Below are 24,443 nucleotides of genomic sequence, written 5' to 3'. Positions count from 1 at the left end.
TGTCTGGGGTTGGGGTAGGGGGTGGGTGCACAATTTAGGGAGCCTGTGTGAGAAATACCTGACTGGAAACAATTGCTCTGTTTAACATCTGTTTCATATTTGGGCAAAATTGATCTTTGTTTTTGCCTTAGCAAATATTAAAGTTTTGTGATCCCATGTAACTTACATTTGTATGTATTGGCATGTAAACTGTTCTCATATGAATTTAATTTTTCTTTGGAAAACACATTATTTTCTTGTTTTATACCTTGGAAGGTAGATTTGTGGTATGTCACCAAAATGATATTGCTTTTCCTGTTTGGCTTGTTAGATGCAATATATAAATAGAAATGTATTACCTGACAGAACATTAATAATTCAGTGACTTATTTCTTTTACCAGGTGTTACAAAGGTAGATTATGGAGATATATCATCAAGACTTGGTCTAAGGCACAAACTCCAATGCAGACCATTCTCTTGGTACCTAGAGAATATTTATCCTGATTCTCAGATTCCACGTCACTATTTCTCTTTGGGAGAGGTAAAAAAAAAAAAAAAAAAATGTATTCTGTGTGGTTCTCACTTATTTGTAAAAAAAAGAATAGAGGTTAAACTTCTAACAAGGGAGTACCTGTATGTTAAAATTACTTAAACTCAAGTACAAGAAAGTCCTTGTTAGTTGATGCAGTCTGCCTCATAACTTGAAGTCTTATTAATTTATCATGTTACATTTTATTAAAATAAGGCTCTACCTCTCATCTTTCACAGTTGGACTTTTGTTATATTAGTGTCTTCAATAGATTTATTTTAACAAACTGGTTCATTTAGTTGAAACCATTCATTCCTGAAGGTGATATCCTAACATTAACTAGACTGAATCAAAGTTTGAGAAACTTGAAAGTAGAATTGTAAAGAACTAACAAGGAAACTTGAAAGACTGTGTATAATAAGTTGTGTTTTTAACACCTGTTTATTTTCCTTTCAGAGCCCCAAATCTCCATGTGGGCTTGTGGGTTAGCATGCTTATTCTGCTGATGACTTTAGTCTTTGCTCTTAGAACTCAGCAGCAAATCTTCTTGAAACCTGAAATTATTTATTTATTAATGCTTATAATTGGTCAACACAATTAGCTGTGCTTTTGGAGTTGGATGCCCACAGTGGAGGGTCTGGTTTGAAAGAGGCTTGCCCTTGCACCTACTGGTATAACTGCTGGGCGGCCTCAGGGAAGCATTTCCTGTGCCCTGTCCTCACTGTCTTCCTAGACTGTCAATAGCCAGTCACTCTGCTTCCCAGCCAAAGCAGTGCTGTGTATAGGAAATCTACATGGGTCCTTCCCTTAGTCCAAGGGTATGATCAAGTCAGGAGTCCCAGTAGTTTCCTAGGGCTGCTGTAGTAAGATACCACAAACTGAGTGGCAGTGGCATAGAACATGGGAAGGTAATGTCTTGCAGTTCTAAGGACGAGAAATCCGAGATCAGACTGTGGGCAGGTTTCTGAGGCCTGTGAGGAAGACTCTCTCTCCTGCCTCGTTCTGGCTTCTGGTGGTTTGCTGACAGTCTGTGGTATTCCGTGGTGTGTGGAAGCATCACCCTGATTTCTGCCTTCGTCTTCACATGGCGGTCTCCTGTGTACACATCTGACTCCAAATCTTCCCTCTTTACTAAGGACACCAATCACACTGGAATAAGGCCTACCCTAATGACCTCATTTTAATTTGACTCCCTCTGTAAAGAACCTGTCTCCAAATGATGTCACATTCTGAGGGTAATGGGGGTTAGGACTCCAACATGTGAATTTGAGGGGACACAGTTCAGTCTGTAACAGAGATTGAGCTAGGTGGGGCTGGATTGTAGTTGTATAAAGACTTAGTTCACTTCCAGCTCAGGTATGCTTCTTAGGCCTGGTCTTTCAAAGCTTCTGAGTAATCGCACAGAGGGGTCTCTGTCTCCTCAACCCTGACAGTTTTGCCTTTCTGAGGTTTTGATGTTAGTAGTTTAGCCTCTCACCTTTTTCTGTGGGAGGACCAGTCGTTATTTTTTCAAGTCTCTTTCTAGCAGGAATTTGTCTCCTAAGCACCAGGAGATGTGGATGGTTTCTGTTTTAATTTATTGAAGTATCATTGATTTACAATGTTGTGTTAGTTTCTACCATACAGCAAAGTGATTCAGTGATACATACATGTATATATACATTATTTTTCGTGTTCTTTTCCATTATGGTTTATCACAGGATATTGAATATATGTTCTCTGTGCTCTACAGTTGTTTATCCATTCTGTATATAATCGTTTGCATCTACTAATCCCACAGTCTCAATCCATCCCTCTCCCACACCTTCCCCTTGGCAAACACAGATCTGTTCTCTGTGACTGTGAGTCTGTTTGTTGCATAGAACAAACATTTGTGTCATATTGTAGATTCCACATATAAGTGATATCATTTGGTATTTGGCTTGATAGTCTTTGCATCCATCCATGTTGCTGCACATGGCATTATTTCATTCTTTTTTATTCCATTGTATACATCTACTGCATCTTCTTTATCTGCTCATCTGTTGAAGGACGTTTAGGTTGCTTCCAGGTCTTAGCTATTGTAAACAGTGCCGCAGTGAACACTGGGGTGCGTGTTTTGAATTACAGTTTTCTCCAGATACATGACCAGTAGTGGGATTACAGGATCATACGGCAAGTCTGTTTTTAGTTTTTGAGGAATCTTCCGTAGTAGTATACCAGTTTGCATTCCCACCACCAGTGTATTGAGGGGTCACTTCTCCACACCCTCTCCAGCACTTGTTATGACTTTTTAATGGTGGCCGGTCTGACCAGTATGACGTACTACCTAATTGTACTTTTGATTTACATTTCCCTAGTAATTAGTGATGTTGAGCATCTTTTCACGTGCCTCTTGGCCATCTGTGTGTCTTTGGAGAAATGTCTGTCTAGGTCTTCTACACATTTTTTGATTGAGTCATTTTTTGATAGTGAGCCACATGAACTGTTTGTAAATTTTGGAGAGTAAATCCTTTGTTGATGGCATCGTGTACAGATATTTTCTCCTATTCTGTGGGTTGTCTTTTGGTTTTGTTTATGGTTTCCTATCTTTAGGTAGGTAGTTGCATTAAAAAATAAAAAACTGTAGTTTGGGTGAAAGTTTGGGATAGAGATCTAAATTTAGGGGTTGTCAGTGTATAGGTGGTTTTTAAAACCACAGAACTTGATGAGAGCACCTTGGGGTGAGTGAATGTAGATGGACAAGAGGGAAGGAATGAGGACTAAGACATTAAAAAACTCCACAATTTAGACATTATGAAGATGAGAGGGAATCAGCTAAAAAGATTGAGAAGGAGCAGGCATTGAAATAGGAAGATACCCAGGAGAATGATGTGCCTAGTAAGTGAAGGACTTGCTTTAAGAAAGAGGAAGAGATCAACTGTGTGGAGCACTGCAGAGAAGGGAGGAAGATGAGTCCTGAGAACTGGCCACTGGGTTGGTGAGGGAGATGTTGTCTGGAAGCTCCCTCTCACTGTGTCAGGAGGGTTTCCCTGGAGATGGGGAGGGACAGGATCTCTGATGGCTTCATAGGAGATCAGGAGAAGAAGTAGAGATGAGAAGCATGGACAAGAAATTGTACTGTAAAGGTGAACAGAGAAGTGAGTGGTAGCCGGAGAGGTGAATGGGGTTAAAGAAGGGCTTTTCTATTTGTTTTTACTAAGATGAAATGGTGCTGATGGCAGTGATACAAAGGAGAAAATTTGAAGATGCTAGAAAAGAGCCACTGATGGCTGGAGTCACGTGGAGGGGGGGTCGTGGTGAGCTCTGATGCACAAGTAGGGAGGTGGTGGGGGGAGTCCTCCACTGCACCAGGAAGGAAGGTAGAGGGGTGGGCCCCAGTCAGGTGAACTGTGGGTTGAGGGCTGGAAGCTGGAACTTTGAGGTGGATGTGAGAGGAAGCTGTCTGGTGACTTGATTCTTCAGCTGAACACAAGATTGTGGGCTGAGAGTGAAGGGGGATTGTTGGTGATGGGGGTTTGGGGAAAGAGGGGAAGACATAAAATAGAAATTAATAGGATATGGTGGAGCAAATAGATGACAGGGGGAACTGCAGGGTGGTGAGGAGCCGCCTGGTCACAGCATCTCCAGAGCCAAGGCAAGCATGGACGCCCATGTCCGTCCTTGGTAGGTACTGAGGCTGCTTCAGGGCTGACGTGAGCTCCCTGCCTCTGAACTTTGTTGTGATTTAAGGAAGTCACCTCAAACACACGAGGAGTATGTGGAGTTCTTGCCTCATTAGTGAGCACCTGCTCCCTTTGCTGTAGCCTCATTCCAGTCAAGGAAGGCCCAGCGTGGGTGAGGCCATGGGAAGGCTGTTAGCAGTTGCTTACCTTTAAATGGGGCTTCCCAGGTGGCACTAGTGGTAAATAACCCACCCAACAATACAGGAGATGTAAGAGACTAGGGTTGGATCCCTGGGTTGGGAAGATCCCCTGGAGGAGGGCATGGCAGCCCCCTCCAGTATTCTTGCCCAGAGAATCCCATGGACAGAGGAGCCTGGCAGGCTTCAGTTCATAAGGTGGCAAAGAGTCAGACATGACTGAAGGGACTTAGCACAGCACAGCAACTTTTCAGGAGCTTTTTTTTTCTTTTCTTTCTTTGAACCGACCCAGTTTTGGACAACACTTAGGCATTGTTAGCTAGGTCAGAATATAGGCGTATTACAAAGAGCCACTTGTCTAACCCACAGTAGCTGATTGCCAAGGCAAGCTTGCCTTTTACCTGCCTCTTGCCAGCTGGCTTTGTGTATAAAGAACAGATTTTACCCTCTCTGGCCTGCTTGTTATTGCCTTAGTAACAGCTGGTTTTAAGCACTTATGCCCTTCATGCCAGGCCACACTGTCCCGGGTGAAGTGCTGGTGTGGGGACTGGGGTTGTTTATAAGCACCCACCACAGTGCAGCAGGGCGCTTGTGCTTGTGATCATAGCTCCTCCTGTGTGAGCTTTCCTTCCCCAGAGACTAGAACCTAGCCCATCAAGGATCACTTGTCATCTTATAAGGGCCCAAGGAAACCTGAAGTCAAGGATTTTAGAGCAGAAGGAGAAATCAGAAGGTGTACATTTAGTGTGTCTGGGTTCATAAAATCCCGCTGTGTAATTACAGCTCTGGTAGAACCTGAAACTGAATAGATGTGTTTCATGGTGATATCTAATCATTGTTAATGCAGGAGTTGAACTGTCTAAATAGCCACGGAAAGCAAATAATCCAGTCTTTTACAGTTTAACCAGTGCTAAGGACTGACCATTTGCTTTTGCACCCTAAAATTTTCTGAGCATGAACTTTATGTCAAGCACCAGTCTGATGCTTTATGAATATTAACTCATTTTCCCAACACTTTGAGATAGGTACTATTATCCCCCACTTTACGGGTCAGTCAGTTAAGGCACAGAGAAATGGTTTAAGCAGCATGGCTCAGGCACAGCCACAAAATGGAAGAGACAGGGTTTGAACACAAGCAGTCTGGCATGAGAGCTTATGCTCATAACCACTGACACTCATACTCTTCCTCATGTCTAACCAGTGTTACTCATGACTCTCACGGGAGAGAGTGAAAAAGTAAGTCTAGATTCCTTAGTAGTAGATCCCAAAATACCTTTAATTGCTTACACTGTCCCCCCTAATGAGGTGCCAGAATTCTGGAGGAGACTGTAGCAGAAACCGAGAAACTGAGGCTCTGATTTCTTGCCTGGTTTCATTCACAATCATCAACTTGTAAGGTGGAAAATAACATTTTAGTGACAGCCGTGTACACCTAAGCTAAGGAAGGAAAATCAGTAGCTATTGTGGGCCTACTGGGTGTCAGTTTCTTCTGGGTCTGTCTCTGTTACCTCGCTTACAGATGACAAAATGAGATTTTATAGCAACTTCTGCTGATGTCTGATGTCTCACAAGGTGCCCATTAGAAAGGCAGGGGATAGGGGAGGAGAGGTGGATTTTATGGCCAAAAATATTTAGGAATTGCTGCTCTTTATATCTTACATTCTTCTGTACCTTCAGTCCCCACCCCTACCAAGAGTCTATTAAAAGGTTTTGAGAAGTTGTTCAGTAAAGAAAATCTATTTAAATTTGTTAATCCACTTCAGTCACTTAGTCATGTCTGACTCTCTGCGACCCCATGGACTGCAGCATGCCAGGCTTCCCTGTCCATCACCAACTCCCAGAGCTTAAACTCATGTCCATTGAGTTGGTGATGTTAATCCAGTATTTCCTAAACATACTTGATCACAAAATCCTTTGTTTAATGGCAGATACTGTTGTGCAAATCGTAGTTTTGGGAATCACTGTCTTAGAATACTGACCTGCCAAGGTCACATGGCTAGTAATGAGACCCAGCCCTGCACTTCCCCCAACCCTAAGCTCTCACACCTACCCATCTGCCTCCAGAAACCTTGAAAGTGTGGCCATTGCCCCCAACCGCATACTTCAGATATCGTTACGATTTTAAGTGTCAAATTTTGAGTAAACAAGTCTGGTACTTATTTCTATTCTAGTATGAACATTGAAACAAGTACATATCACCACCGTTTCTACCTTCCATAGTTCACTGGAGAGTAGGTGACTGGTTACATAGCCTTAAGGCTGTATATGGAATTACAGTTTTGAACATCTAATCCAACACTTCTTTAAAAATGTTTGTTCCTAATTTTTTCTTCTTCCAAAGGCTCCAAAATTAACTCCCACCAAACCAGCCTATTAAATAAATGATCTACTGCCTCTTGACATCATAAAGGATAGAACTGTTCCCAAAACTCACCCTTAGTCATCCTGGTTTTTCATGTCCTCAAAAAATCATCTCGCACACTCCATAGGTGAGGTAGCCCACATGTATTCCTACAAAGGAAGAGGATATTCCCTGAAAAGTGTCTTCTCTAGCAATTAGCATATGGAAAAACTGCCTGGAGAGCAGCTCAGAGATGCCACTTATATGTTAAGCCTGACAGAATCCTCTCTGCCCAGGGACCAAGCATCACAGCTGCCCTTCTACAGAAGCGCTTTCTCACTGAGTGTGTGAGGCTTCCCCTGTGCTTTTTTGGAGCAGTGCCATCAAGCCCTAGCAGAGGACTGACCACTCAGTCCCTGACCACCCGTCTTAGTGGGGCCACTTCTTGCTGATCAGAGTTCATTGTCACCAAGACAGGTGTTGGGAAGCCGTGGTTTCCAGTCCTTGGAGAACTCTACTTCTCACATCTCGTTGTTGTTAGTATTCTCAAGGGATGGAGGCCCAGATCTCTTATGTCAGAAAACAGTCCAGAAATGTTCTTAGAAATGGATGAAATAGTAGATGATGTTACAGGTAAAACTCATAGAACAATGCCTAGTGCAGAGTAAGTGTACTTTATTTGCTGTAATTGTTAGCAACATCAGCTACGGTAACAACATCGCTAAAGTTGATATAGTTACAGAGTGATAGGAAGTCCAGTTACACTTGGGGAGAATTATACTTTTTAAATTTTGATTCATATTCAGTTTGGTAAAAGGTAAGTATTTAACCAAAAAATCATCTCATGTGAGAGGCAGAAGCTGACAGTGATGTTGGTTCTTCCCTCATCATTTCTGTGACATTTACCACCTGTCTTCAGAAGCCTCTGTGTCTATATGTGGAGGGAAAAAAATGGAAGAAAATGTAGGACTGGGGATTGGTAACTTTTCAACAGTATAAGGAAATAATCAATTTATATGGATATATGCGATAAAGACTCATCTTGTCAAAATTGGAACTAAATTTTTTGTCACGTAAGAGAGCTGTGATCATCAAGTATTAATTGACTATCCACTGAGGTACAGAAAGATGTCTTTCATGCATATTTGTATCTAAGTATAAAACCTTTTATAAAATCTACTTGTGAGGTAATAGGTTTCTGTTTTAAAATAATGGATAAAAAGATTATGTGTATTATGCAGTAAAAGAATTCCTGGAGACTGATGTGATAAGTTATACCCAGAAGTCTCCTCAGAGGCAGGAGTGGCAGGGTTATGTTAAAATGTTCAGGTAAAGAAATGTTAGCATTAAAGATTTGGAAAATCCTGTATTTGCTTGAACTGAGTTTGAGGTTTTGATGGAATAGCCAGATGGAGGAGATTGGTGATAAGGCAGCAGTGCAGATGATTACCATTTGAGTCCACTCTGTGCTGGACTCCAGAAGAGGTACATGGATGCCCTGTCTCACCCAGCCTCAGCGTAGAGCTGACTAGTCACTCTTAGGAAATTGTCCTCAGAGGGTCTGGATTATTTGGACTTAAACTGAGGCCCTCTCTTAGGCCAAAGCCCCAGTTTTTCTTCTGACCCTCTGGGAATAATAGTTATTCATACTTAGACTACTGTATCTTTATATGAAAAAAAATGCATCTGGACTTGTTAATGCTTTATTAAAATAGAATAATATGTAGACAGCACATGTTTATGAAAATAAATGAGTTATTTGTGGTTTTAGCTTTACTGCCATGTTCTCTATCACACACAGCTTTCCATCTACATAACATATAGTTTGTCCCACATTTCTCTTTGGCTTACCTGCTAATGTATGAGAATAGATTTGGGACTTTACAAATGTCCGTTAATTTGCCATATGCTTTTAAACTACTGTGGTTCAGAGAGAAACAAATATCAAGGAGCAGTGCTTAAAATATTCTTCCTAATTCTGATGACTGATTCAGCTTTTTACAGTAATTGACAAATATCTAACAGAAGAGTGGTGTTTGCACTGCAGTGTGCTTAGGCTTCCCAGTCAAGCCAAGTTCTAGGTTCTTTGCTTAGAAAATACCCACGTTTAATCTCCTAAGAAGTCATCAAAGTAGTTAATAAAAGTACTGCTCCCTTATCATGGTGGCAAACAGTGTCCGCAGGGAGTTGTTCAGTTGCTTTAAAATTATTAGGCAAAGTGGAGCTTACTGAGTTAAATACAAATTCCAGAAGAACAGCTTGGGATAAAAGAAATAAATAAGAACTTAAAGGATTTCTCCTTGAAACACAAAAATTATTATATAAATAGTTAAGAGCTTTTTAGACCACAGAATCTTTAGGCCATGGTGTTCCCCCTGCTCTCAACTCATAGACCTTGCCTCAGGAATTAAAGATTTAGTGGGAAGTTTGAATCAATTTTAATGTGTGTGTAGATCTGTATGTGTCTGTCTAGTGAACCTCTCTAACTCGTGGTGTTTTCATTATTCATTTTCCCCTAGATACGAAATGTGGAAACAAATCAGTGTCTAGATAACATGGCTAGAAAAGAGAATGAAAAAGTTGGAATTTTTAACTGTCACGGTATGGGAGGTAATCAGGTGAGTATTTTAGTAAAGCTTTATTTGGATTTGTTTTAATCTTCCCTTTTTGTCTCATGATATCATTCAGGAAACATTTTCCTACCTCTAAAGAGCAAATAATAAAGACCTTTAGAAGAATGGAGCCTTCAATCTAATGACTGTTTTTAAAGTGAAACATTTGTAAACGGCCCTTTGTGAGAACCATATTTACATTGTTGTACATGAGATTTATTTTGCCCTTTTTAGTCAAACAGATGACAACCCTTGACAATAGACTCAGTGTATACGGAGAACTTAAGGTCATTTTTTCTTCTCCTCTGCAAAAATAGTGGTGGCTTTTCTGAGTCATTTATTCTCTATTATACTAATCAAGTTCAAAAAGCGTTTATTTTCAGTACTTGTTTTTTCCCTGCCAGATCCTTGGGTACATAAAACACCAACTTACTTTGCTGTGAAAGCTTATACATGCGTTTTTGTTTATCAGGTTTTCTCTTACACTGCCAACAAAGAAATTAGAACAGATGACCTTTGCTTGGATGTCTCCAAACTTAATGGCCCAGTCACAATGCTCAAATGCCACCACCTAAAAGGCAACCAGCTTTGGGAGTATGACCCGGTGGTAAGTTACATTCCAGTTGAAAATAGGAATAAATCTAGTAATAAAATTGTGTGTCAAAGGGTGTACTATATAAACTACTTTATACCTGAAAGAATGAATGCTTATGGAGTCTGTATACTATAAATCAAATTGTTCTTATACTCCCAAAATTGACAGGAAAAGCAATATAAATTAAAAGCACACTTGTTGTAATCTGTCCAGTAGTTAAACTAGTGTTGACGCCAGTCCTGGGGCCTCGTGTTACTACAGTTACTCTCCCCTGTGTGTCCTCAAGCTCTGCCGTCCAGTGTGGAGGCAGTGCAACAGTAAGGAGGCTTTTAGAATTACTGAATGAAACATGTAGGTTTCATTAATGAAATTCTCTGGCTCCTCCTGTTTGTCAGTGACTTTATCTTTGCTCTCCTCTGGAGCTGCGCCCCCTCTGCAGCACCCGTGTCTGGTGCTCACAGAGAGGACTCAGAGCCTCTCCAGTGAATCTCCCTTCTGCTCCTCGTACCCGACTAACCTCCCAGCTGATGCTTGTGCTCTCCCGTTCTGGAGCCGGCATCTTCCGGATGGGTTTCTCTGGTTCTTTCTCTTCTGCTCCCAGCACTGGCTTTCTTCTCTTCACGTTGGGACAGACTTTGTTGCTACTTCGTTTTCTACATACCATCCTACTCTTCTCTTGTGTTGTATGACAGCAAGTGAATGGCTGACACTCAGGCCCCTGCTTCTTCAACCCTGCCTCCTGCCTTGGCCTGACACTGCAGAAACAGCTCCTGGATACAAAGCCAGAGCTTTTTCATCTCTTGTGCTTAACTTCTCCATAGCATTTATGACTGCTAAGCAGATACTTTTTTAAAATCCTCTTCCTGTTGCCTGTAGATGCAGTACTGTTCAGTTTCTCAAATAGCTTTCTCTCTCCGGCTTGCTTCACTCTACTGCTTCATCCTACCCCTTAAATGAGATCCAAACCAAGTTTTGACTTTGGCTGTCTTTTCTCCTTATACTTGTCACATACAATCATGGTCTACTTTCATCTTCGACCAGCTATTCCCTGACCATATCCAGTTCTTTCCTACTTTATATTTAAGGTCAGGCTATTCCCTGTGTCTGACAGATCCCACCTGTTCTTGAGGGCCCAGAGTTGACATCACCCTCGGCCAGAAATTAACTCTCTCTGTCTTAATTATAATTGTTTCTGACCCCTGTGATTTTGTGCTTCTCTGTAGTTATTAGGTTGGTGAAAAAGTAATTTCGGTTTCAGACTGTGAATTTTAAATCATTACAACTAGGTTCAAACACATCTTTATTAATCAAAATAGAAACCATTACAATCAACACATTTTTGCCAATAAGAAATAAGTTTATTGTAGCATAAAAATCTATGCTTCAGGATTCAACAAACTCTTGGAAAGCATTTTCTGCCTCCTACTGGTTATGGAAGTGTTTTCCCTGCAAAAAGTTGTCGAGATGCCTGAAGAAGTGGTGGTTGGTTGGCGAGAGGTCAGATGAATATGGCGGATGAGGCAAAACTTGGTAGCCGCATTCATTCAGCTTTTGAGGCCTCAGTTGTGTAGCGTGTGGTCAGGCGTTGTCATGGAGAATCGGGCCCTTTCTGTTGACCAATACTGGCTGCAGGTGTTGCAGTTCTCGGTGCCTCTCATCATGGGCTGAGCATACGTCTCAGATGTAATGGTTTTGCCAGGATTCAGAAAGAAGTGGATCAGACCGGCAGCAGACCACCAATCAGTGACCATAACCTTTTTTTGGTGCAGGTTTGGCTTTGGGGAGTGCTTTGGAGTTTCTTCTCGATCCAGCCACTGAGCTGGTCATCTCCAATTGTCATATAAAATACACTTTTCATTGCACTTCCCAATCTGATCGAGAAATGTCATTGTTGCATAGAATAAGAGAAAAAGACACTTCAAAATAACTTCTTTTGATTTGCGGTCAGCTCATGAAGGCACCCCTTATTGAGCTTTTTCACTTTTCCACTTTGCTTCAAATGCTGAACGACCATAGAATGGTGGTCATTTTCAGCAGCAGCTTCTCATGTAGTTGTTAAGAGGATCAGCTTCGATGATCCTCTCAACTGGTGTCATCAACTTCTGGTGGCCAACCACTGCACTCCTCTTCAAGGCTGTTGTCTCCTTTGCAAAACTTCTTGAACCCATCACTACACTGTATGTTCATTAGCAGTTACTGGGCCAAATGCCTTGTTGATGTTGCAAGTTGTCTGTGCTATTTTACAACCCATTTTGAACTTGATTAAGAAAATCGCCTGAATCTGCTTTTTGTCTAATATCATCTCCCTATTCTAGAATAATATAAAATACACAGCAAGTAATAAGCCATTAGCAAACACAGCAAGAAATGTGCTTTAAAAAGATTGTATTCTCATAACAAATAAAGTTCAGCAATGCAATCACAGTTACTTTTGCACCAACCTTAATATTTGTCTATCAGTCTTTTTCTCCTCTATTAGTTGGATCCTAGAGGACAGAGACCATGTTTTATAATTCCTGGGTCTCCCTTCACAGTATCAAACTACAGTTTATATATATATACACACATATATATACACACACACACATGTATATGTATGTATGCGTGCAGTAGCTCAGTTAATATGACTGTTGGAAATGGACTGAATATTCTGGAGTTTTCTATGGTGCATGCTGCTGCCACCTTGGGTGTAGCCGCCCCAGGATATATACTGCAGGATATATGGCATCTCTGACTCCAGACAGTGAATACCAGTGGCACCCCCCAGTCATTATGAAACCAAAATATTTTTAAAAGCCTCCCAATTGTATATGTTCATTGAAAAATGGGAGTATATTTAAATAGTTAACAGAAACCTATTTATAGTAGCATGAACAAATAGTGGGTTTTTTCCCTTAAGTCTGGAGGTAAGTGGCTTCTGATGTGGATTCAGTGACACAGTGCTATCAGGGGTAACATTGCAGCAATATTCTTGGCCGTTTTCTTGTGGCCACTAGAAGGTGTCACTCCCAAATCAAGGCAAGAAGAAGAGACGACTGGTATGCTGCTCCTTGAATTCCTCATCAGGAAAGCCAAAGCTTTTCCTGGATCCTCCACAGCAGTCTTTGCTAGGTCTCACGGGCTAGAACTACTTCTCAGAGTGATCCACCAGCTGTGTGGGAGGCTGGAAAAGCAGGCATTTGCTTTTCCAGTCTTTATGGTATGATGTAGCTGGGAGGCAGGGTGTGGGAATGGCTTTTGGCAGACTGTGTATAACCTATACAGTCTACCACAACAGTTTTTCAAAAAGCAAATGTTTGATTAGAAATTAAGGTGCTTGAGATGATTTACGATACTTTGAAAGAACCAGTTACCAGTGTAAAGTTTTAAAAAACCCCTGGAGCATTTTGCAAGCAGGCTGGGTTTTCTCGGAGGCAGGCTCTACTCTGAGGTCAAGCTTAGCATTCAGGATGTTTATTAGGGAGCACTCTTTAGATCAACACCTGTGAAAAGGGAGATGGCAGAACTGGGCAGAAGGAGGAGTTAGGCTGTAGCGGGGGTCTCACGACTTGGCTTACTGCACAGACGGCCCGTCAGAGTTCTGCCTCCAGTTGAAAATAGCAATCTGGAAAAATAACATTTACGTCAGTAGTGTATCATCTAAACCTAAAGTTGTGAAATCTTAGATTTCAAAGGAATCCTAGAAATAAAATTCAGGACCTTGTTTAATACATGTAAATATTGAAGCCCGGAATAGAAATTAATTGCCCAGGGTCACCCAGCAGGTTAACAGTGCTACCAGATCTCAGACAGGGGATTCTTGAATAAGGATTCTTTGCACGATACCATACTATCTTTTATTAAATATGTATATTCTGACATCTTTTAAGTCTTGTTTATATTACATATTGCAGAGTTTATGATACTTGGCTCTTTTTGCTTTGACTGCTTGTACCTGTCCTTTCTGGAATGAAAATGTAGATTTTATCACAGTTACATTTAGAGGCAGGGAGCAGCAAATTTTTTATGCAGTGATAACTATAGCTTAATCCTCCTTTCAGAGGTTATAGTCCACTGCCTTTTTCTGTGCAGATGCTGGTACAGTGACCACGAGCCCCAGAACTCTGTCCTGCGGTCAGCAGCCAGGTGTCCTGAAGGGAGTGGCAGCCCCCTGAAATTATGGGGATTCTGTCTTAATTTTGAGTAGTTAAATACCCAGCATGGATCAATAACCTCTTTTTAACAAGCTTATTTTAATGATTCTAAATAAGTGAAATAATGCATTTTTTACTTTTATTAATACTGACAATGGGCCTGATGAAGGTGGCCACCCAGAGAAGCTTTGAAGGGCCTGTGGAATGTTTGAGGGGTTCTTTTTAAAGTGCTCTGTTTTCGTCCTACACACGACCAAAGGCCTTGAGAGCAGCGGTACGTGTGGGGACCTTCGGCTCTCAGGGCTGCCAGACCGTCCGCAGCTGCTCAGGACGCTGTGGAATGTTCCAACAGCGAGTGACTCTGAGCTGGCCGCACTCTCTGCACACTGTCTTAATGTTTCTTCACACCTTGAGAAGTATGTCTCCCCATTTCATCGATAAGGAACCTGGGGCTCAGAGAGGTTTTTGCTTTGGGGCGTGTCATTGGTATGTGACAAATCTGGGGTTCACTCTAGAAATGTCTGCAGAGCCCATCCCCTCAACCCATAAACTACACAGCATGTGCATAAAGTAAAACCAGCCACAGTCATGCTGACTCTTCCAGGTCTTATTGAAGCATTTATAAGGATTAAGTGTCTAATCCTGAAGTCAGTGTTGATAGTAAACTGTGACATCTGCGAATGTGCACTGCCCTTTGTCAACTTTTACTTGGGCCACAACACAGAAGAAATGACTGAAAGCTAAGATAGCTGTGTTGTAGACAGTCATCAGGTTTTGCTTTGTTTGAAGTTCAAATAGGTACAAAAGAGGCCTTGTAAGAAAAACACCAATACAGTATATTAACACATATATATATGGAATTTAGAACGATGGTAACAATGATAGCCTGTATGCAAGACAGCAAGAGAGACACAGATATATAGAACAGAGTTTTGGACTCTGTGGGAGAAGGCAAGGGTGGGATGATTAGAAGAATAGCACTGAAACATGTCTATTACCACATGTGAAATAGATGACCAGTCCAGGTTCGATGCATGAAACAGAGGGCACTCAAAGCTGGTGCACTGGGACAACCCGGTGGGAGGGGGGTTCAGGATGGGGGACACATGTACACCCATGGCTGATTCATGTCAATGTATGGCAAAACCACCACAAAATTGTAAAGTAATTAGCTTTCCTATATAGTTGCTTTGGAGTTCTTCACCTGACCAGGGCTTGGTATCATATTGATTAGTATGGTCAGTATGTGTCTCTTAATGCCCATCTGTCCTTTTTTATTTTTATTTTTTTTAATTTTCCTAAAAATCAACATGACAGCATCAGGTCTGGAACACAGACAAGTAGAGACGAAGATACATAGTCACATCTGTCAGCCACTTATTAAAGACTGTTTTATAAATCTTATGAGTTAAGTCTTCAGAAAGACCTGAGTTTCCAAGAACTTAAAGTTTGGAATCGGAGTTAATTTGAACAGCCTTCTCATGGGAAAATGAAGCAGTTTTGAAATGCCTTTTGGAAAATAGAGGATCCTAAATTGGGAATCACTAATAAGATGATTTTTTTTTTTTTAGGCAATCAAAGCACAAAAAGGGATTTTCCCACAGTATTGCAGAGCTTACGGCAGAATTGGGACTTAGAATTGAGGTCAACTGATCGCAGCTCTAGCATAATCCACTGTAGTCCCCATGCCTCCCCCCAGCGTTGCTGTCTTTAACATAGATACATTCCTCCAGTGTCTTAAATAATCTGTATTTCATATTGCAAAACACTTTTCTACAGAGGAACTTCATAATCACAAATAAGATGTCGGAGGTGCTTTGGTTTCTGTTTTCCACGTTCACATTAAGACTTGTTCCCTGTCTGTTTCAGAAATTGACCCTGCAGCATGTGAACAGTAACCAGTGCCTGGACAAAGCCACAGACGAGGACAGCCAGGTGCCCAGCATCAGAGACTGCAACGGAAGCCGATCCCAGCAGTGGCTTCTTCGGAACGTCACCCTTCCAGAAATATTCTGAGACCAAATTTACAAAAAAAGGAAAACGTAAGGACTGACTGGGCTACCTCAGCATACATTTCTGCCACATTCTTAAGTAGCAAAAAAAGGAAAAGTGCTTTCCTTCTGCAGGATGTAAGGTTTATCAGCCATTAAAACTTTATAGACTGCCCTCGCTTCCACTAGCTGTGAACCAGCCTTCCTGTCCCAGGACGTGCAACTACGTAGTAGCGAGACTGTGCACACTGATGTTTACAAGATTGAAAGAGTCGGTCATCAAGAATCATCGTAAAGAATCCTCAGACTGAAACAGTCTGCGAACTGTGCTTTCCAGACAGCGGCGCCTTTTATGGTCTGCGCGCAGCCGAGAGTCCCGCTGGCTGTGCTGTCGTCGTGAAGAGACGTCGAAGTTTTTTCTGATTAGAACTGGTAGCCAGTATATTAAATACTGATATAAAAATAAATGAACTGGAACCAGATTCAGAATCATGAAAACATTTTTACAACAATTTAAAAAACAAACTATATTAAACAGGGTTTAAAGGAAATTAAAACAGAACTATGAAAAGTACAATTTGTTATAGTATAGTATCAAATTTCTATATAGATTTTATACCTCAGTGGGGAAAAATAACTGATTCCAATGACATTCATTCTGTTTTCATCTGTGATAGTCATGGATGTTTTTTTTTCCTTGGGGTGCTGAAATTGAGCTGAAAAAAGTGGCTCTTTGAACGTAGTTTTAATTGCTTTCTACAGGTTTGTTTTTTTTTTGGTTTATGGGCTGTTGGAATTGTAATTTTTAATTGCCTTCAAAAAATGGAGATTTAAAGTGGTGTCTGGTCTCGGAAAACAAGTTAGATATCTCAGTTGTTCTTGAGTCAACTGGCTTACCGACTTTGCTCACACACACACAAATTTCTTATTAGAGTTTCAACTTCCTAACTTGATTCAACAACTGATTATGCTTACTTAACACCCAAGATTCATACTACTGTACTACAGATTTGTTTTCACAGCAATAAATCTTCTGTTTTTGTTTATGATTCCACTCAACAAAAGGCCTGCAGAAGTGATTTATAATTTGGGTATTTGGAGATGATACGTTTGATGGTTTTTGGAAAAATTTTTTCACTCCATATTTGGATGTGCTTCATTGTCAAGTGCATATTTAGATTAGGTTCTTGAATTGTAATGTTGATCTGCTGCTTTTTTTTTTTTTTTAATAAAATCCGACTGAAAATGTTTAATTGGCATTTTTTAATGAGTTAACCAAAGAAGTGCAGCTATTATTCCATATTATTAGGCCTGCATTTCTTCCCTAAATTCCACTTAGGGTAAATCGGTTTTCTTGTTCCAGTTTTAAATACAAGATAACCTGAGGATCAATTAAAAGTTGAGTATCAATTAAGTTAGTGTTTTAATCTCATGGAAAGAAAATCTAATTGTAACATTTTTCCTGGTATGTGAGGCAATCCATTGGCAAAAATTACATGTATTTTCCTTCCTATTTGTAAGATTATATTTAATGATATTCTTTTCTTTATGAGACTCTCGCTGCAGGCAGTGCTGTTTCTTGTGCCTAAGACTGCTTCTGAAAGTTGCATCACTAATGATACTTGCCGAGTTGAGTGTGCAGAAAGTTTCTCATACCATATTCAAGTTAATACCAAGCACATGTGGCCGCTGTAGAGTGAAGCTGTAGTACAGAATGCGTAAATTCTGTCCCCAGGAAATCTGAGATAAAGCAAGTGCTGGCTGGGGTTTTTCCCCTACTCCATGAGCTGTGTTCATTCTCTCTTTGGTAGGCCTTATGCTTGAATAAATCGGATGTCTAATCAGTAAATTATTTTCATGCTCAGAATTTCAGGATTTTGTACCTAGTGTAGGTTGGTTTTATTTCTTACTGTAAGAAAACTTACCAACAATGTGATTTAAGGTTGTGTTGTGTTTTTTTTAAGAGGGGGATGTGAGTGATTTCATTCATGGGTACTTTTAGAACCTGATAGATGATCCCATTGTCTTTATTTTTCTAATTAAAGAATTCCTAAATACTTTGAAAAATATAAAATATTCCTGAATAGTTGTGCCTTATATTGGTTTTATTTGAAGTTAAAAATGGATCCCTGTTGTAAATTAAATTGGGAAGAAAGGAATGAATGAAAAAGATGATGAAAAGATTTGATTATTTACAGTGAATAATTCATAAATGTGACAGTTAAGGATAATTCAAATCTCACAAATCTGTTCACCCTTCTAGTCCCAACCCATTTTAATATGTCTTTCTGGTCTAATTGGGATCTTGAAAAATAGTACTTTGTTCACCATTCTGCAAATAAGAGGCAGCATGTAGGCCATGTCCTCATTTCCCTGTTCTACATTCATTTGAAAAACAAAGGTTCCTCTGTAAAGATTTGGTGCTGTCTCCATTTTTCAAGAACTATACCAAGAAAATATTTAACTCCAGAATTATATGTTCTTCAAAGGAGAAGGAAATCAGAAAGAAGGTAGTATTTCTGAGGTGATAACTGTGAAAAAAGGTAGACAAAAGGTGAATCCCTTTTTACTCTGGAAAATCAGATGTCTTATAACACTGCTCATACTGTCTGATTTCTTGAAGTGTGCTTGATAAACCTACCAGAACTACCAGTTTGGGGGGACATGAGGCAACTCAGTTGTACTGTCTATACACTAGCCACAAACAATTGAGAATTAAACTTTAAATATGCAGTTTATCATCGAAGAAGTCAAATACCTTAAAAGCAATTAACAGATGTACAAGCCTTCTACCCAGAAAACTACAAAACACTGCTGAGAGAAACTAGAATACTTTAGTTTCTACAGAAAACTGTAATCAATATGTTCACAGATTGAAAAACTACATACTGTTAAGATCTCAGTTGGCCACAAATTGATCTACAGAATCAATGATGTTAAAATATGAGGCTTTCTTGTAGAAACTGGCAAATGTATATATGCTATGCTATGCTATGCTAAGTCGCTTCAGTCATGTCCGACTCTGTGCGACCCCATAGACGGCAGCCCACCAGGCCCCGCCGTCCCTGGGATTCTCCAGGCAAGAACACTGGAGAGGGTTGCCATTTCCTTCTCCAATGCATGAAAGTGAAAAGTGAAAGTGAAGTCGCTCAGTCGTGTCCAACTCTTAGCAACCCCATGGATTGCAGCCTAACAGGCTCCTCCATCCATGGGATTTTCCAAGCAAGAGTACTGGAGTGGGGTGCCATTGCCTTCTCCGAAATGTATATATGGAAATGGAATAGACCCAAAAGAGCCAAGAAAATCATGAAGAAGGAAGAAAAAAAAGTTGGAAGACTTTATACTACTTGATTGTATGACTTGCTTTAGAGCTACAGAAATGAAGAGAGTGTGATACTAAAGTTAGGACAAATAGATTAGTGGATAGAACAGAGTCCAGAAATAGATCCACACACATCATTACTGACTTTTCAACAAACAATTCAGTAAGTAAGGGGGAAGTGTTTTCATTTGGAGCTGGAATAATGATACCCATGAGATAATGAGAAAACACCAAACACTGATGCTTTCACACAACCTACACTTACTCAGAATGGATCACAGATCTAAATGAATGAGAAGGGTAGAGCAAATCTCCTGGAGGGAAACAGAATATCTCCATGACTCTTAGAATAGGCAGATACTTCAGGACACAAGAGATGTTAACCATAAAAGATATAAACTGATAAATTTAACCAAAATTATGGGACTTCCCTGGTGGTCCAGTGGTTAAGGCTGTGTTTCCACTGATGGGTTTCATCCCTGATCAGGGAAGTAAAAGCCTACATGCCACACAGTGTGACCAAAAAAATAAACTTTACCAAAATTAAGCCTTTCTCATCAAGAAGATGCTATTAAAGTGAAAGGGCAAGCTATGGCCAAGGAGAAAATATTTGTAATACATACAAATGACAAAGGATTTGCACACAGGAAAACAAGTTTTAAGAGCCATTGCAAAAGCAACACAATATAAAAATTAGTGACTTGAATACACACTTCACGGAAGCTGTCCTGATGTACAATTAGCACCGGAAAAGAGGCCCAACATCAGAGAACAAAATGAAACCAGAAGGAAACAGCACTGCATACCTGCTGAACAGTGAGAATGTGGAGCAACTGTGCAAGCGTCTTGATATTGTCACCTTGGAATACAGCTTGCCAACTCCTCATAAAGATAAATATATGCTTACTCACTGACTCCACTTCCACAGATATACCCAAAAGAAACAAGGCTTGTACCCACAGTACGATTTGTGCAAGAATATTCTCATAGTTCCAAACTGGGAACTACCCAAATACCCATCCACAGATTAGTGAATAATCAAAATAAAGGTATATTTAAGGGCTTCCCTGGTGGCTCAGACAGTAAAGAAGCAGCAGCCTGCAATGCAGGAGACCCAGGTTTGATCCCTGGGTTGGGGAGATCCCCTGGAAAGGAAAATAGCAACCCACTCCAGTATTTTTGCCTGGAGAATTCCATGGACAGAGGAGCCTGGGGGCTGCAGTCCATGGGGTTGCAAAGTTGGACACAACAACTAACATACACTGAGATATCAGTCTGCAATTTTAGAAAGTGAATTTCTGGTAGAACAGGGATAAGTCTAAAAGGTGTTGAACAAAGAAATCTTGATACATTATTTCAAGTTCAAGGACAGGCAAAACAAAACTAGGGTGGTAACCTCTGGATGAGCATAGGGTGGAAATGAGCATGAGAGAACTTTCTGGAATTATGGAAGTATTCTATAAATCGGTTTACATAATGGTAATATGCATAAATATTCAAAATTTGTTGAGCTATATACGTACGTATATGCATTTATTACATGTAAATTAGAAAATATGGAAAATCCCTCAAGTCTGGGGGGGGGGAAATGGGGGAAAAGGATACATAAACTTGAGCCACAAATATACTGCTGCATATGAAGGCCTTTCCTCTCCAAGGATAAACTATATTAGGTTGGTGTAAAAGTAACTGCGGTTTTTGCATTGTTGAAATTTGTCATTTGATATCAGAATACATTCTTAAATAAATGTGGTTGTTTATACTGAAACTCCAATACTTTGGCCACCTCATGCAAAGAGTTGATTAATTGGAAAAGACCCTGATGCTGGGAAGGATTGGGGGCAGGAGGAGAAGGGGACGACAGAGGATGAGATGGCTGGATGGCATCACCGACTCAATGGAGATGAGTTTGAGTAAGCTCCAGGGGTCGGTGGCCACACGTTACACAACTAAGGCCTCAAAAGCTGAATGAATTCGGCTACCAAGTTTTGCCTCATCCGTCATATTCATCTGACCTCTCGCCCACCGACTACCACTTCTTCAAGCATCTTGACAACTTTTTGCAGGAAAAACGCTTCCACAACCAGCAGGATGCAGAAAATGGTTTCCAAGAGTTTGTTGAATCCCGAAGCACAGATTTTTATGCTACAAGAATAAACTTACTTCTCATTGGCAAAAATGTACTGATTGTAATGGTTCCTATTTTGATTAATAAAGGTGTGTTTGAGCCTAGTTACAATGATTCAAAATTTACAGCCCAAAACTGCAATTTTGTTTGCACCAACCTAATAGTTACCAGAGTTTGGGGAGTAGGAGCTTAGGTCTTGTGCCTAAACAAAGTTGGAGAATTAAAGATCTGCATAAAGCTGAGACAGTCAGAGGAGTTACGTCTACAAGCAAAAGGATGGGTAAGGAAGTCTGCCGCTTTGTGGAGGAAATCAAAGGGGAATTGACTAATTCTGTCCCTTCTTCAAGTGTAAATGGTGAGAGGACGATGTCACCTCTGTAATAAGGAGGCCTGCTTTTACATAGCTCAGTAGTTTAATGACAGTCATATATGAGGTAGATTTATGGCCACTTGCTGGAAATCATTAGGATACAAGTCTTTTTGAAAAAATCCAATCCACTACCCTCCCACAAATTATGAAATCATTATCAAAAAGAGGAAATAAGCCCCCAGTGTGAATGCTTAAACATTTTTTTTGCTGGACCTCCCGTCACAAACACATAAAAATTACAGCTACATATAGAGCAACTCCCACTGAAATCAACCTGGGGACTAACAGAACAGCTCCTCTACAACCAAGGCTGTAAAGAGAGACCCCCACAGCCTGGCAAGAAGGGAAGAGAGGCAATCTGGTGGAGACCTGCACCCCTAGTGGGGGGGGCACAGAGGACGAGGGGGGAAATCACAGGCTCAGGGATCCTCCCTGGGGAGTGAGGGGTTCCGGTCACATAATAGGCATCCCATCCCTCGAGTCTGACACCAGGAAGATAAGCCCTCTGCATTGGTCTGAACGCCAGTGGGAGTTAACTAAGGACTACAGGAAAGGGAGATTCCCATTCTTGAAAGAGCACACATGGACTTGCTTACTCCTGATCACAGTGTGAAGGCTGCAGGTGGAGAAGTTCTGGGGTTCTGGCCAGCTTGCGGGGACCATCAAGCACACCGCCGAGCCCCTACTGGGTTCTTGCTCCAGCCCCTCTTCCTCTGAAGCTCCCCACTAAGGCAGAAGCTGCCATTTGCAGTGAGCGTGTGCACACCTAGACATAACTGGGGTCAGCTCAGACCCCAGCCTTACCTCTGACCAGAGTGGAGACAGCTATTGCCAGTGAGCCTTTGGAGCATATACACAGGAGAGAGTGAAGTTAGCTCCAGGGAAGACAAGCATTGCTGGAGCACGTGTCTTCAGGCACACATGGGAGGGGGCTGAGCCAGCTTAGTGGTGTGGCGTCAACCCCTCCTTCCTCTGCCCAGCCTCTCACCAAGGCATGCACACCAAGAGAAACGTGAAACAAGTACAGAAGTGTATCCTCAAGTTCTCAGGCACGTCCTAAACTGAGATGGAGATTGCCATCACATCTGGGAGAAACCCATCTCCCTTGGGGCTCCAGCTCCACCCCCGGGAGACCCCAGCCCTGGTCCCAAGAGGGCAGTGACGGCCACTGAGCATTGGAGAAGCCCCAGCTGGCACCTGTCTCTAGCCCTTCCAAATCCAGTCTCAGCTCCCACCAAAGGGGTGGCTCCCAGCACACCCTGAGCAGAGAGGCAGCTCAGGCTCAACTGAGAACTGGCTCTCCCCCAAAGCTACTGGACACACACAGACTGCATAGGATGTTCCCATATAAAGACACATCTTCAGGGGACTTCCCTGGTAGTCCAGTGGTTACAATCTGCACTCCCAGTGCAGGGGGCTGAGGTTTGATCCTGGGTCAAGGAACTAGATCCCATGTGCCACAACTAAAAATCCTGCATGCCACAACAAAAAATGAAGACCCTTGTGCCACAACTAAGAGCTGGTGCAGCCAAATAAATACACACACACACACACACACACATTTTTAAAAAAGGACACACCTTCAAGACCAGGATATGTAACTGCTTCACCTAATTTCATAAAGACATGGAAAGTTAAAATAATGATACAGGGGCATGTGTCAAAAAGACACATGCATCCCAGTGTTCATGGCAGCATTATGCACAATAGCCAATTTATGGAAGCAATCTAAGTATCCATCAACAGATTAATGGATAAAGAAGCTGTGGTGTCTGTGCATGAACACACACACACACACCCCAGAATACAACTTAGCCACAAAAGGAATACAATTTTGCCTTTTGCAAAAACATGGATGGACATGGAGGGCATTATGCTTAATGAAAAAGTCAGACAAAAAAATGACAAATACTGTATGTTATCACTTATAAACAGGCTTCCCAGGTGTCTCAGTGGGTAAAGAATCCACCTGCAATGCAAAAGATGCAGGTTCGATCTCTGAGTTGGGAAGATCCCCTAGAGGAGAACATGGCAACCCAATCCAGAAGTCTTGCCTAGAGTATCCCATGGACAGAGGAGCCTGGTGGGCTACAGTCCATAGGGTCGCAAAGAGTCAGACACAACTGAATCAAGTAAGCACCCACACACTTATAAATGGAATCTAAAAATAAACGAATGTAATAAAAACAGACTCACAGAGACAAACTAGGGGTTACTGGGGGGGAGAGAAGAGGAGGTAAGGGCAAAAGGGATAGGCACCCCTTTAGTTCACTTAGAATCTTTTCCTTTGTTCCTCTTAACAAAATGTTTGATCATTTAATTATCTGGGGATTTACCTTATCTTACCACTAAATGATAAGCTGTTTCAGTTCAGTTCAGTGGCTCAGTCGTGTCTGACTCGTTGCAACCCCATGGACTGCAGCACACCAGGCTTCCCTGTCCATCACCAACTCCCGGAGTTTGCTCACACTCATGTCCATCGAGTCGGTGATGCCATCAATCATCTCATTCTCTGTTGTCCCCTTCTCTTCCCACCTTCAATCTTTCCCAGCATCAGGGTCTTTTCCAATGAGTCAGTTCTTCACATCAGGTGGCCAAAGT

The 24,443-nt window shown here is 41.3% G+C and overlaps 1 protein-coding gene and 2 long non-coding RNA genes across 8 annotated transcripts in view; 1 reads left to right on the top strand and 2 right to left on the bottom strand.

The window, feature by feature from the left end:
- GALNT1 (polypeptide N-acetylgalactosaminyltransferase 1) overlaps positions 1–17,275 on the top strand; it is a 123,060-nt gene extending 105,785 nt beyond the window's left edge. For 5 of the 6 annotated variants that reach the window (XM_055559380.1, XM_055559377.1, XM_055559376.1 and 2 more), the window contains 4 exons: positions 382–521; positions 9,211–9,309; positions 9,776–9,910; positions 15,901–17,275. In XM_055559380.1, the coding sequence (XP_055415355.1) occupies positions 382–521; positions 9,211–9,309; positions 9,776–9,910; positions 15,901–16,047 (521 nt within the window). In that variant the 3' untranslated portion in view covers positions 16,048–17,275. Of the gene's footprint in view, positions 1–381; positions 522–9,210; positions 9,310–9,775; positions 9,911–15,602; positions 15,814–15,900 lie in introns of those variants that run through there. The other variant, XM_055559381.1, reaches the window with a different exon arrangement.
- LOC129636109 (uncharacterized) overlaps positions 13,336–24,443 on the bottom strand; it is a 47,449-nt gene continuing 36,341 nt past the window's right edge. The window contains exon 2 of the long non-coding RNA XR_008706652.1: positions 13,336–13,502. This is a non-coding gene — a long non-coding RNA (uncharacterized LOC129636109). The remainder of the gene's footprint in view (positions 13,503–24,443) is intronic.
- LOC129636111 (uncharacterized) overlaps positions 15,845–24,443 on the bottom strand; it is a 44,533-nt gene continuing 35,934 nt past the window's right edge. The window contains exon 2 of the long non-coding RNA XR_008706654.1: positions 15,845–16,043. This is a non-coding gene — a long non-coding RNA (uncharacterized LOC129636111). The remainder of the gene's footprint in view (positions 16,044–24,443) is intronic.

The sequence above is a fragment of the Bubalus kerabau genome, chromosome 21, assembly GCF_029407905.1.
Source record: "Bubalus kerabau isolate K-KA32 ecotype Philippines breed swamp buffalo chromosome 21, PCC_UOA_SB_1v2, whole genome shotgun sequence".
Taxonomy (NCBI): Eukaryota; Metazoa; Chordata; class Mammalia; order Artiodactyla; family Bovidae; genus Bubalus; species Bubalus kerabau.
The sequence above is the reverse complement of the archived record's forward strand: the minus strand, read 5'-3'. Positions and strand labels throughout refer to the sequence as shown.